At 40.0% G+C, this 14,047-nt stretch overlaps 2 protein-coding genes across 21 annotated transcripts in view; one reads left to right on the top strand and one right to left on the bottom strand.

Moving 5' to 3' along the window:
• Nucleotides 1–68: 68 nt before the first annotated feature.
• On the top strand, nt 69–9,562 carry LOC147872972 (ribosomal protein S6 kinase alpha-4-like). 2 transcript variants are annotated; one of them, XR_015536524.1, is made up of 3 exons: nt 69–1,132; nt 1,333–1,820; nt 2,023–2,084. XR_015536524.1 is itself a non-coding variant. In XM_087353707.1 (3 exons), exons 1-3 carry the CDS (start codon nt 1,816–1,818, stop codon nt 9,302–9,304), a joined length of 564 nt encoding a protein of 187 aa, XP_087209833.1. In that variant the 5' UTR covers nt 1,706–1,815; the 3' UTR covers nt 9,305–9,562. The 2 variants fall into 2 exon arrangements, 1 of the variants encoding a protein (XP_087209833.1); XM_087353707.1 differs by lacking the exons at nt 69–1,132; nt 2,023–2,084 and adding exons at nt 8,522–8,733; nt 8,958–9,562 and having other exon boundaries at nt 1,706–1,820.
• LOC110833721 (NADPH:adrenodoxin oxidoreductase, mitochondrial-like) overlaps nt 5,401–14,047 on the bottom strand; it is a 63,994-nt gene continuing 55,347 nt past the window's right edge. For 15 of the 19 annotated variants that reach the window (XR_015536528.1, XR_015536530.1, XR_015536526.1 and 12 more), the window contains one exon: nt 11,773–14,013. Coding sequence is in view for 4 of the 19 variants with exons in the window: in XM_087353716.1 (XP_087209842.1) it covers nt 13,654–14,013 (360 nt within the window). In the remaining 15 variants the exon portion in view is untranslated. Of the gene's footprint in view, nt 10,186–11,444; nt 14,014–14,047 lie in introns of those variants that run through there. The other 4 variants (XM_087353710.1, XM_087353709.1, XM_087353715.1 and 1 more) reach the window with 2 other exon arrangements.

Below are 14,047 nucleotides of genomic sequence, written 5' to 3' on the forward strand. Positions count from 1 at the left end.
ACTTTATTTCTTGAAACACTGAATATAAATCATATATAACATTCCGTCACTGTACCCATCTCCCCTAATTAGTTTGTAATTCCTGCAGTCAAAAACATTGCATGCAAGACATAAGGTTTTACTCACCGGAATAATGTCCCAGTAATAGACATGCTTTAAAAGACAGAAGAATAAAGCATCCTATATTATATCACAGATGTAAGCATCATTGTCCAGGTTGGAAATGTTTAACATATTATTTCTTTTTCTATTTCTGCAGAAAGCAGTTTGGTGTGCAGAGACAGGAGAAACGGCAGCAGATGGAGGATATGTGCACGAAGCAATACAACCAGAATTACAAAAATCGGGCACGAATGCGTAGGGCACAAAATTCGAAAGAGAATGACACCGAAAACGCCGGGCCCGGACCCAAAACCAACAACGCGCAGTACTGCCGCGAATATAGGCAACGTAAGCGCGCTCGGACAACTCACGCTGCATCTGACGAGTCTGGGTCAAGTATGGATGTGGATTTTGTTGCTGATGAGATGGAGAGTGCAATGGAGGTCGCCCCAGACCCTTCGACTCACTTGGCATACCAAATATGGCGACGGGGGCCCAAAATTGGACTTGTACCAGGGCCGACAAGTATTTAAAAAAAACATTCTTAGACAACGACATTGGCCATAAACGTGACATTTGCGACAGCCTGTGGTTCAAAAATGATTTGAAGCCTACCAATAGGAGTATCACTGGCGTACTGCGAGAAGAGTTCCCTACGGAGGACGTGAGTGGTTTCAAGCTCTGTAACAACTGTAAGGCGCAGTGTTCTAAGGGGCGGATTCCAGCATTGAGTCGGAGTAACGGTTTCGTATATCCGCCGATCCCAGACCCACCTCTGCCCAAACTCGATCCCTTGATTTCACCGCGACTCCCTTTACATGCAGATATGCAGGCTGCGAGGATCGAGTTACGGTATCGTCGGCCAAGTGAGTGTCGATACCATGGTATCAAAGACATTCGAACTAGAATATAATAGTGACATACCGCTCGTATTGATGGGCGAATTCAACACTAGTGACGAAAATAACACAAAGATGTAGAAATCCCGGTGGATTGACGAGGCCTACAACAGCAAAAACTAATGAATGCTGTAGGTATTACAATTATATAATTTGCATTGGCCGCATTTCTTAGCTGCATTTTCACTATATTGCTTTATTCCCCACATGATTAAATGCGCGGGGGAGGTGCATTTTTCTCTGCTTTCGAGTTTTTATTTTTGCATATAGCATTTCACTTTAAGATATGAGCTGCCAACCAGGAAATATTATCAGAACTTTTTGTTTTCAGACCAACAAGCTGCAGACGCCAAAAAGGAAGGAAACAAAGGGCGTGGAAAAACTCAGAATCCCTAACATGGCATACATAGTGTTGGAATGTTAGTGTACTTAATCCACTTGTTCAGTCTAACAGACATCATTTATGAAGTAACCAATAACCTATAATAATCTCATTTGAAGCTATTGATCTATGGCAAATCTGAACGAAAACAAGGAACATCATAGATACAAGCCATGACACACCAAAAGTCAACGTAGAAGAGCACACCTTACTTTCACCTGTTAACTTCAAAAAGAAGAAACATCCATTCCCTTCTTGACTATTCTCAGCACAGAGCATACAATTATCAAGGATACAAGATAATTATCAGACCACAGTTAACCAAAGAAAATATGGAAGTATTCTCCTGCCATCTAGTCACCATTTTCACATAACACAAAGATGTAGAAATAGCGGTGGATTGACGAGGCCTACAACAGCAAAAATTAATGAATGCTGTAGGTATTTGAATCATATAATTTGAATTGGCCGCATTTCTTAGCTGGATTTTCACCATATTGCTTTATTCCCAACATGATTAAATGCGCGGGGGAGGTGCATTTTTCTCTGCTTTCGAGTTTTTATTTTTGCATATAGCATTTCACTTTAAGATATATGAGCTGCCAACCAGGAAATATTATCAGAACTTTTTGTTTTCAGAAAAAAGAAGCTGCAGACGCCGAGAAGGCTTAAGAAGTCTCAATAAACAGAAATGAGATAAATGCCTGTGTACTTTATTTCTTGAAACACTGAATATAAATCATATACCCCATTCTGTCACTGTACCCATCTCCCCTAATTAGTTTGTAATTCCTGCAGTCAAAAACATTGCATGCAAGACATAAGGTTTTACTCACCGGAATAACGTCCCAGTAATAGACATGCTTTAAAAGACAGAAGAATAAAGCATGCTAAATTATATCACAGATGTAAGCACGTTCAATGCAAAGGAAAGACATTCCAAAATACATATACAATGTATGGCATACCAAATGACATTTTAAAAAACATCAGTGAAAATATCAATAGAAGCTTCTAAAGAAACAAGCTAGAGACACCACCAGAAAATATAACAAAATCATAATAAAGAATAGCTACTAAATCCCTCGTAAGTGTGTGAAGATCCAATTCAGTGGGACCCAACGTTCACTCTTTTCCGGGGATTAACGAAAAATTGTGTAACTGTGGGAAATATTAGGAAAAGCAAAAAGATCAAGCTCTGTACTTAACCTCAATACCCAACAAATAATGTAGGTAAATTATTAGGCAATGTAGGGCCATTTTTACAACAAGAAAGACATGTCTGTGGCTTATTTTCTCTTCCTAATGTTAACGACATTCTAATTTCGCGTTCTGGTTTACACTGTATCGAAATACCACAACATCAAAATTGATAAACACGAGAGGCAGTTCATCTTATGCACAGTGTACATTTCCTTTTACTTTAAAGAAATCAGAATTAGGGATCTTAAGAACTGTGTAGCCCATATTCGACTTCTACTCATGAATGCTAAAAAATGTTAAAAGATGGATCATTTACGAACTGCCAACAGTTGCGGAGACATTTAGAAACGCAGGGTTTCAAACAATTTAGAATTAATCAAATTATGCAGACAGCTCGCGAATGGGTCAAAGACCACTCCACGGAGATTCAACACGTAAGCACATTAACGATAAAAGTTGCAGTCATGAAAACTCACACACCTAAACGGTATTTCACCTCGTTTCTGTCACCACGCAGGAAACTATAAAATCTAGTAATATCCTGAGCACAAGGGCTTGGCCTATCGGAGAGTGCTTTAGAGCTTGTTAAAGAGAAGACGAACCACGTATTTATGAATTTTATATTCATCGCGAAGTTTTGGTATTGGAAAAAAAAAGGGTAGAGTATCATAATTATTTGAAAGGAGACGTTGCTGATACGACAGCCCTTACCTTTACAGATATAAAGATGAAACGTAACTGCGATTCTGTTACAGGATTTGGCAAGGCTTACCTGGCGAGGAAGAAGGGCGGAAGTGACGCTGGGTAACTTTATTAACATTGTCCAGGTTGGAAATGTTTATCACATTCTTTCTTTTTTCTGCAGGAAGCAAACAATTTCCTCAGAGTTGCAACTATTGCAATTCAATCCAAAAAATACCAAGTAGCTAAGTTCCTGTGCTTGGAAGCGAAAAACCGCTTCCAAAAAATAGAGAAAGGTATGTTGAGACAAATTTGCAGTTTATTCTGTGACAGTAAAATCTATTTGAATAAAGAAGTGGTCACATCTCTTCCCTACTCTAAACTTATAAATCTCCTTCTTGGTCTACTCAGTGATCACTTTCCAAAGGATTCCTAAATTCTGTACATATACCTTGCTTCGTATCCAGCCCACAGAAACCTTGTACATTTCAGTATCATGGTTTATTTTACTCATAAGACTAATATAATGATTAGTGCAAATAAAAGTTGCTCCCCAATTAAACCCGTAATTCTGATGCTCTGTTACAGAGAAACAACCACGGACAGGCAATATCAGCATAGACGATTTAGAAGGCCTGATGGTACTAGGAAAAGGAGGCAAGTGCAGGTTTCTGTTAATTCTGAGCCAATTTTGCTGCTTATAGAATGCAAACCTGATTACCCGAACCTTCATGGACAGATTGGCAGTAGTAGTAAAGTTATTATTATTATTATTATAATTATTAGTAGTAGTAGTAGATGCAGCAGAAGCAAGGGAAGTGGAGCCCATCCCCAGCTTTGAATCAGTCACAACTTTTATAGGTACGTGACTACAGAAAATGTAAAGATACTGAACATCAGTAACAACTGTCTGAGCACAACCTTCTTTCTCCACTCAGATCCCTGTCGCTAACAAAGTTCCGAAGACCATGGAATTAACGCATCGTAATCATCTCCGATATTTCCTTGTTCCTAGAAGTCAGAATAAGTCGTGGGAGATAAGTTAGAATAACGCAGAATTTATTTATCCCTTATGTAAGACAATGGAAATGTGTCAGCAGCAATACTGATTTTTTTTACCTTTTTCTCAGATGGCTGACATGTTATTGAACGCCTTCCTAGCAAAGTACATTAGCAAGTCTGAGCTGTTACTAATGCTTCCACATTGTCGTCACATATCCTTACTGATCCTCTATGTGACGCTAGGTCTAGTTCATAACAGGGTAGAAGACTTCTTAACATCTGCACCAAATGCACGGAACCGCACTGAATCTTTTGCCATCTCCATGGACTTTTACGAACGCAATTATTAAGCAGCAGACAATGAGGAGACCAGCATCTCACCGCTACCTCCGGTCACTCAATCGAGAGTGAAATATGCGGGTAGAGGGTGACAGGAGATTTCTGTGGCGCGGTCCTTGTTCCTGACGTCAATGAGATTTTAATTTTGCATTGTGTCACGCCGACCAACATTCTGAAGTGTAGTACAACCAGAATTACAAAAATCGGGCATGAATGCATAGAGCATTAAATTCCAAAGATAATGACACCGATAACGCCAGGCCCGGACCCAAAACCAACGCGCAGTAATGCCGTGAATATAGGCAACGTAAGCGCGCTCGGACAACTCAGGCTGCATCTGACGATCATGGGTCAAGTATGGATGTAGATTTCGTTGCTGATGAGACGGAGAGTGCAATGGAGGTCGACCCAGACCCTTCGGACTCACTTGGCATACCAAATATGGCGACGGGGGCCCAAAATTGGACTTGTACCGGGGCCGACAAGTATTTAAAAAAAACATTCTAAGACAACGACACTGGCCATAAACGTGACATTTGCGACAGCCTGTGGTTCAAAAATGATTTGAAGCCTACCAATAGGAGTATCACTGGCGTACTGCGAGAAGAGTTCCCTACGGAGGACATGAGTGGTTTCAAGCTCTGTAACAACTGTAAGGCGCAGTGTTCTAAGGGGCGGATTCCAGCGTTGAGTCGGAGTAACGGTTTCGTATATCCGCCGATCCCTGACCCACCTCTGCCCAAACTCGATTACTTGATTTCACCGCGACTCCCTTTACATGCAGATACGCACGCTGCAAGGATCGAGTTACGGTATCGTCGGCCAAGTGATCAATATCCCAGTGAGTGTCGATACCATGGTATCAAAGACATTCGAACTAAAATATAATAGTGACATACCGCTCGTATTGATGGGCGAATTCAACACTAGTGACGAAAATAACACAAAGATGTAGAAATCCCGGTGGATTGACAAGGCCTACAACAGCAAAAACTAATGAATGCTGTAGGTATTAGAATCATATAATTTGCATTGACCGCATTTCTTAGCTGGATTTTCACTATATTGCTTTATTCCCAACATGATTAAATGCGCAGGGGAGGTGCATTTTTCTCTGCTTTAGAGTTTTTATTTTTGCATATAGCATTTCACTTTAAGATATGAGCTGCCAACCAGGAAATATTATCAGAACTTTTTGTTTTCAGAACAAAGAAGCTGCAGCCGCCGAGAAGGCTTAAGAAGTCTCAATAAACAGAAATGAGATAAATGCCTGTGTACTTTATTTCTTGAAACACTGAATATAAATCATATATAACATTCCGTCACTGTACCCATCTCCCCTAATTAGTTTGTAATTCCTGCAGTCAAAAACATTGCATGCAAGACATAAGGTTTTACTCACCGGAATAATGTCCCAGTAATAGACATGCTTTAAAAGACAGAAGAATAAAGCATCCTATATTATATCACAGATGTAAGCATCATTGTCCAGGTTGGAAATGTTTAACATATTATTTCTTTTTCTATTTCTGCAGAAAGCAGTTTGGTGTGCAGAGACAGGAGAAACGGCAGCAGATGGAGGATATGTGCACGAAGCAATACAACCAGAATTACAAAAATCGGGCACGAATGCGTAGGGCACAAAATTCGAAAGAGAATGACACCGAAAACGCCGGGCCCGGACCCAAAACCAACAACGCGCAGTACTGCCGCGAATATAGGCAACGTAAGCGCGCTCGGACAACTCACGCTGCATCTGACGAGTCTGGGTCAAGTATGGATGTGGATTTTGTTGCTGATGAGATGGAGAGTGCAATGGAGGTCGCCCCAGACCCTTCGACTCACTTGGCATACCAAATATGGCGACGGGGGCCCAAAATTGGACTTGTACCAGGGCCGACAAGTATTTAAAAAAAACATTCTTAGACAACGACATTGGCCATAAACGTGACATTTGCGACAGCCTGTGGTTCAAAAATGATTTGAAGCCTACCAATAGGAGTATCACTGGCGTACTGCGAGAAGAGTTCCCTACGGAGGACGTGAGTGGTTTCAAGCTCTGTAACAACTGTAAGGCGCAGTGTTCTAAGGGGCGGATTCCAGCATTGAGTCGGAGTAACGGTTTCGTATATCCGCCGATCCCAGACCCACCTCTGCCCAAACTCGATCCCTTGATTTCACCGCGACTCCCTTTACATGCAGATATGCAGGCTGCGAGGATCGAGTTACGGTATCGTCGGCCAAGTGAGTGTCGATACCATGGTATCAAAGACATTCGAACTAGAATATAATAGTGACATACCGCTCGTATTGATGGGCGAATTCAACACTAGTGACGAAAATAACACAAAGATGTAGAAATCCCGGTGGATTGACAAGGCCTACAACAGCAAAAACTAATGAATGCTGTAGGTATTAGAATCATATAATTTGCATTGGCCGCATTTCTTAGCTGGATTTTCACCATATTGCTTTATTCCCAACATGATTAAATGCGCGGGGGAGGTGCATTTTTCTCTGCTTTCGAGTTTTTATTTTTGCATATAGCATTTCACTTTAAGATATATGAGCTGCCAACCAGGAAATATTATCAGAACTTTTTGTTTTCAGAAAAAAGAAGCTGCAGACGCCGAGAAGGCTTAAGAAGTCTCAATAAACAGAAATGAGATAAATGCCTGTGTACTTTATTTCTTGAAACACTGAATATAAATCATATACCCCATTCTGTCACTGTACCCATCTCCCCTAATTAGTTTGTAATTCCTGCAGTCAAAAACATTGCATGCAAGACATAAGGTTTTACTCACCGGAATAACGTCCCAGTAATAGACATGCTTTAAAAGACAGAAGAATAAAGCATGCTAAATTATATCACAGATGTAAGCACGTTCAATGCAAAGGAAAGACATTCCAAAATACATATACAATGTATGGCATACCAAATGACATTTTAAAAAACATCAGTGAAAATATCAATAGAAGCTTCTAAAGAAACAAGCTAGAGACACCACCAGAAAATATAACAAAATCATAATAAAGAATAGCTACTAAATCCCTCGTAAGTGTGTGAAGATCCAATTCAGTGGGACCCAACGTTCACTCTTTTCCGGGGATTAACGAAAAATTGTGTAACTGTGGGAAATATTAGGAAAAGCAAAAAGATCAAGCTCTGTACTTAACCTCAATACCCAACAAATAATGTAGGGCCATTTTTACAACAAGAAAGACATGTCTGTGGCCTATTTTCTCTTCCTAATGTTAACGACATTCTAATTTCGCGTTCTGGTTTACACTGTATCGAAATACCACAACATCAAAATTGATAAACACGAGAGGCAGTTCATCTTATGCACAGTGTACATTTCCTTTTACTTTAAAGAAATCAGAATTAGGCATCTTAAGAACTGTGTAGGCCATATTCTACTTCTACTCATGAATGCTAAAAAATGTTAAAAGATGGATCATTTACGAACTGCCAACAGTTGCGGAGACATTTAGAAACGCAGGGTTTCAAACAAGTTAGAATTAATCAAATTATGCAGACAGCTCGCGAATGGGTCAAAGACCACTCACTCTCCATGGAGATTCAACACGTAAGCACTTTAACGATAAAAGTTGCAATCATGAAAACTCACAGACCTAAACGGTATTTCACCTTGTTTCTGTCACCACGCAGGAAACAATAAAATCTAGTAATATCCTGTGCACAAGGGCTTGACCTATCGGAGAGTGCTTTAGAGCTTGTTGAAGAGAAGACGAACCACGTATTTATGAATTTTATATTCATCGCTTAGTTTGGGTATTGGTAAAAAGAGGGCAAAGTATCATAATTATTTGAAAGGAGACTTTGCTGATACGACAGCCCGTACCTGTACAGATATCAAGATGAAAGGTAACTGAGATTCTGTTACAGGTTTGGCAAGGTTTACCTGGCGAGGAAGAAGGGCGGAAGTGACGCCGTTAAACTTTACGCCAGAAAGATCATCAAGAGGAGATCACTGGAGAGGAGGGACATCGACCACGCGTGGACGGAGCGTCGCGTGTTTGAAAAAACACGTGACTGTCCGTTCCTCGTGCAACTACATTATGCCTTTCAGTCGAATGAACGCCTGCATCTCATAATGGGTGAGTACATCAAACAAAACATCACCATAACTAAATGTGTAACGTCCTCATACGTAATCCTTTTGTCGAATAATCCTTCGCTTCCCGTTAAACTATTTCAATTTTTAGTCTTCTGCAGAGGATCGATTTGTAATTATACTGTAGCCGAATGAAACATACAATACATCAGCATTCAGTGGCCTAAGACTCCTCACAACAACGCGACCTCGTCTTTATTGTTGCAGATTACGTCGCAGGTAAAGACTTCCTTGAACTGCTGGAGCAGCGAGGGTGGCTCACGGAGAAGGAAACAGGATTCTTCTCTGCCAAACTCATCCTGGTCAAGTCTTGGTTGATTTATATTACTAAAGAGGATCAAGATGCTTATCACAATGTTTCAGGTTCTAAATTATCGTTCTATTACAGGTTGTATTCGTGGGCTAGAAGTACGCCGGTATTCAAGATATCGGACCCTTTCGTTTGTGAGCACAACAAGAAGTTCAGGTACATTGAGGAATTTCATAAAGAAGTGCAGAGGTCTAAATTGCACATTTCACGTCCATTTGCTATATGGGATAGAGGGATTGGTTAGTTCTGTCATGTCTGATTATTTAGCCGCCAAGTAATTCTCCGTAACCAGAAAAGTTCATTCTACAACTTTCATATCTCTCAATTCACTGTAATAGAACATTCATATTTATTCTTTCTGTAGTTACGTAAGCGAGATTCATAGATAGTTACCTGCTGAAACACGAGAATTAGTTAATTAAAATGCACGGCGTGTAATTAAGATCGATCTACGAAGCCCAATGCCATATAATCCATATACGAACATCGTCGTTAAATCAACTATAAAGAATGCATAAAAATGCACATATCGAAAATGCAAAATGCGTTTCCTTCTCCCCAATGCTCTTGAGACGTGTTCATTTATTTCTTTCAGGTGGGAATCGTGCACAGGGACCTGAAGTCGGAGAACATCCTTCTGGACGCCGCGGGCCATGTTGTTCTGACGGATTTCGGCCTGTCGAAGGAGTTTCCGTCTGATCAGGAGGTAAGTTTAGTGCAAATTGCTTTATTCTGTCACTTCAATTCGCTGAGTAAGCTGGAATGTAGCGGATGAGGGGATCTCTCTCCATCAGGGAGTAACTCTTTGAGGGAACTCCAGAACAATAAAAATGGAAATATCTGAAATGTGGGCACGCATATTCAGAGAGCATTTCTCCTGTACTTCCATTTAACAGGGACATCGCAAGTTCTCAGATTCTGAGGGTGTCAAGTAACAAGCGCAGAATTTATTATCTACAGCATTGCCTGTTGTCTGTAATTTGCTGTTTAAAATTCCACAAATACTTCCACCATTAAGTATCTTATCCACTTGCAAAACATTAAACATCAAGATGCACGGTTTTAGACGGCCTGGTCCGTATTTGCTTGCATCGTTGTTCTGCACGTCATCAATTTCTTCTACATCTGTAAAATTATAAAAGATGCATTCATGCAATGTTAGGGAAGCACTATAGTAACAGGACTTTCATTAGCCTGTCCATGTTGTACATCTTTCGAAGTCATTTTCTTAGAACCTTTCACTCATGATGAGCAAAGTGTAAAGTCCTCCACAGTGACACTAGGATCTGTTTGGGATAGCACGCTGACAGGCCGAAAGTGAGTCGCATTTTGCACATCTGTTAACAGGAACACATGATGCGGGCGCTAGCCACGTGAAAACCGAAAGTAAAGGATGAAGACATGGTAAAACTGGAACAATTTGCAGAAGATTTTGCTCTGGAACCCCGCGTTCACACTTCTCCGGCGGTTAGTGAAAAATGGTGAGATAATGTAGGAAAAGCAAAATGATGAAGCTTTGTACTTAACCTCAAAGAACAACAAATAATGCAGGGCCATTTTTACAACATATATAATTCCCAGAAACAATAATATATTTACTTCTTAAAAATATAATCGGACATTTTGCTTGGGATATTTTTCGTGTAGGTATATAGCACAAGAGGCAAGGTGAAACCACAGTGGTATTCTAGCAAGAAAATCCCGATGAACAGTGCCATAAATCAAAATGGCGCCGAGACCCGGTGCCCATTAAATTGGGCAGGGGTGCTAAGAATACCCGATTACACAAGTCGGATTGGATTGTTCAGAAATACATTGAACGTACGAGGAGGGTTGAGACAACCTGGAAAGCTTCCATTGCTGGAGCAAGAAATGGATGATTACGGCGTTGGCATACTCGGACTAAGCTAGACGCATTGGAACACCACAGGCAACACTCTCGTATTCACATCTGGCAGCAGCAGTCACAATGGGGCTCTGTGCACGCAGCTACTATTTAACTGATTGGCCAGTTGGGTCGGACCGCCATTTTTGAAAGTTCAGATAATGCTAATCTGTTAGAGTAAAGATACCTATATACATCGACAATGCTGAGTTACGTCGAGAATGTATTGCAAGCAGCAGAGATGAAATTTATGGGGTAAACTGCTGGCTTTACACTTTTTGACCACAAAAGAAATGAAGAAAGACTAGAAAAACTGAAAGCCAAACCAGTCTCTAATTTATTCAGAATTATCGTGCCAATTGGAAAGATCACACTGAAAGAATGGACTTTAATAGAATCCCAGACCAACTTTTGAACTACAGACCGAATAGAAAGAGAAGCCTGGGAAGACCGTTAAAAAAGATGGAATGAAACCGTAACAGGCTACTTGGAATAATACCTGATATATATATATGATGATGATGATCACCGATTTAAAAGGGTCTCTGATTGCTGTTTGCTGCGAAGAGCGCCATCAGTATAGCAGACTTTTAAACAGTTAGTTCACTTGTACTTTGTATTCACCTATTTGGGCAGTTGAAACACAAAGGACATTCAAAACCTTTCTTTATCCGTGGGTAACTTGGCATATCACACTTTAGCTTGTATGCATAAAATTTTTATAGTATCCTTTTATCCTTTCCTATTCATTCAGTTTTTGTTAATATAAATACATTTTGTGAAAACAAAGATAGTTGTTGGATTAAGATTTTTAAATCTCTCAGTAATGTAAATTAGCTGTGAATCCCCCCTATTTTTAAGAAATGGGACAGTAGACACCAAGATCATGTTTTTCCATAGCCTCACCACTGCCTTAAAGTGGCCCTGTATGGAAGGCGTGATAATTGTTCATAATGGTTCTATCTTTCGCATTTTGTAATTGTAGTCTGAGCATGCAATAAAATATGTTTGTTCCTTGATGTGAATGAATCTGATGACCTTACTTGTTGTATGTGTAATTACTCCCAACTTTTATCTTTTTTATCGTTTGAGTTTTACTTCATATATATATTTTTTTTACTTTTAGGCATAACTTTGTAGGAGCTGAGGTTTTCACAGCAGTGTATCTGAAGATGGCCGCCTTCTGGGTTGTTGCACCGTGTAGCCCTGTAGAGGTTAATCGACATTTCGGGTGTGTTTGCCGCCTCCATCACCAAGGCGATCGCCCTGATGGAGGAAGGCAGGGACCTCCGAAACATCGCTTACCTTCTACCAGACTACACAGTGCAACAACCAAGAAGATAGCCATCTTTGGGCACATTTTGTGAAGAAATGTTTAGTTGAATTATACAGAGTGAATGTCAAGTGTCTTCGAATACCTTATGTTATACAGTCCCACACACTTGTTAATCAGTGTTTGTTTATTACGCGTTCTTTGCGCAGAGTGCATAGCCAGAATGAATTATCAGTTGGTTATATCTGTCCGTCAGTCCAATCAATTCAACTCCAGAACCACTGGATGTATCTGGATGAAAGTTGATGTGGCATTCTACACGACGTAAGAAACGTAATTTGAATATCCTAGGGGCGATGATGATAAAATGACAGGCAAGGAATGTGGTTAGGCAGACACTCAGATACTGCAATCTAGTAGCCTAAATGAGAACTATCGAACAGTTGGGATGAAATACCTCTTTCTAAATGTAGGCTGAAAAAATACATAAGGATATTTTGTGTATTCCTGTACGGAATACAATTTCTGAGCTCTTTTAACTATAGCAAGACTTCACCGCTTCCATTATTTCTTTTTCTTTCCTTCATTATTTTGTCATTCCATGATATCATTTTAAAAGTTGGCTGTACTGCATTACAATGTTTCTATAAATGCCATACACATAAAACCAGCAAGTGACATATGTTTCAATTGTTCTATATTTCCATATCAGGCGTCTGAAAGGAGAGTGGCATAAAAAGTTCAATATATTTTGCTCGACTGCATAACAAAAAATTCGAAGGCCTGAACATTCACCGTAACAGTTATACTGCACTTAATTCTAACATAAATGTAACACTGTATAAAATATTTTAAAAACTGTTAAATATAAAGCCTTAAACCTGGACAGAACGTAGTTCCTTTTTATATTTTTCACTGCATAACTTTCGTATATGTAGAGAAGTCTCCCAATTAAAATGTTTGTTGCAATTTGCACACCATTCTTAAAAGATACTGAACCTACATGAAAAATTGCATCACTGAACTCTGCAGAAAAACTAAATTACTTAAATATTTCTGAGGCCCTATTTCGCTCATGTGGTTCTCAAATAAGCAACCAAGACCCAGATAAGGATGGGTTGGCCAGTTGGTTAACCATGGATTATTCCATTGCTGGGCATGAATAGCGCTTGGTTTGGTACCACAAAACTGATCTCCATATCTGAACCCATAACATAGGAGACCAACCGATCAATAGGTTGTTTCAAAACTCCCTTTTAAATGAACACTCCAAACATTCCAGTTTGTTTCTGTTCATTAAATGTTAAAATAAAAAATAAATCAATAAGGAAAAATTACGCAGTCACAAAAACCACATAATTTCAATTTGACACAAGGCAAACTATTCACATCAGAAGAATCTCGCAACGGAACCAATTCTCAAATTCAGTACACATTACGCAGTTTTTAAATGCTTTAAAATCTGCCTCAGCCTGAATTTTGATGTAACTAGAGCCCTCTTCAGTGTCCTGAGCATTAGCAGCAATAATCTGAGGTAGACTGTCACACGTTCTGCAGATTTCTCCATCTGTAAATCACACTGTTGGCTACGCAGCCATGGTTCTGTGGTACGATAAAATGTTCTCGCTTCCCTACCTTTCGGAGGGACTGGTGTCTGTTCCTTGTTCATACAGCTACCAGCAGATGGCGACGCTGTACCTGGCGCTGCTACAGTAGTCGCACCACCACGCGCAGGACACCAGTAGATATCAGCTGTTTTCATACCTTTGGTCACACTCCGATGACCACTGTTCCCCTGGAACCAACATTTTACTCAGTAGTTGTACAAG

The sequence above is a fragment of the Zootermopsis nevadensis genome, unplaced genomic scaffold (genome assembly GCF_977971745.1).
Source record: "Zootermopsis nevadensis isolate Lab colony 2312 unplaced genomic scaffold, Znev_1.0 Znev_ptg000022l, whole genome shotgun sequence".
Taxonomy (NCBI): domain Eukaryota; kingdom Metazoa; phylum Arthropoda; class Insecta; order Blattodea; family Termopsidae; genus Zootermopsis; species Zootermopsis nevadensis.

Coding starts and splice junctions, on each gene's coding strand:
- LOC147872972 (XM_087353707.1), top strand. Junction 8,734..8,957: donor ACGCCTGCATCTCATAATGG/GTGAGTACATCA, acceptor TTATTGTTGCAG/ATTACGTCGCAGGTAAAGAC.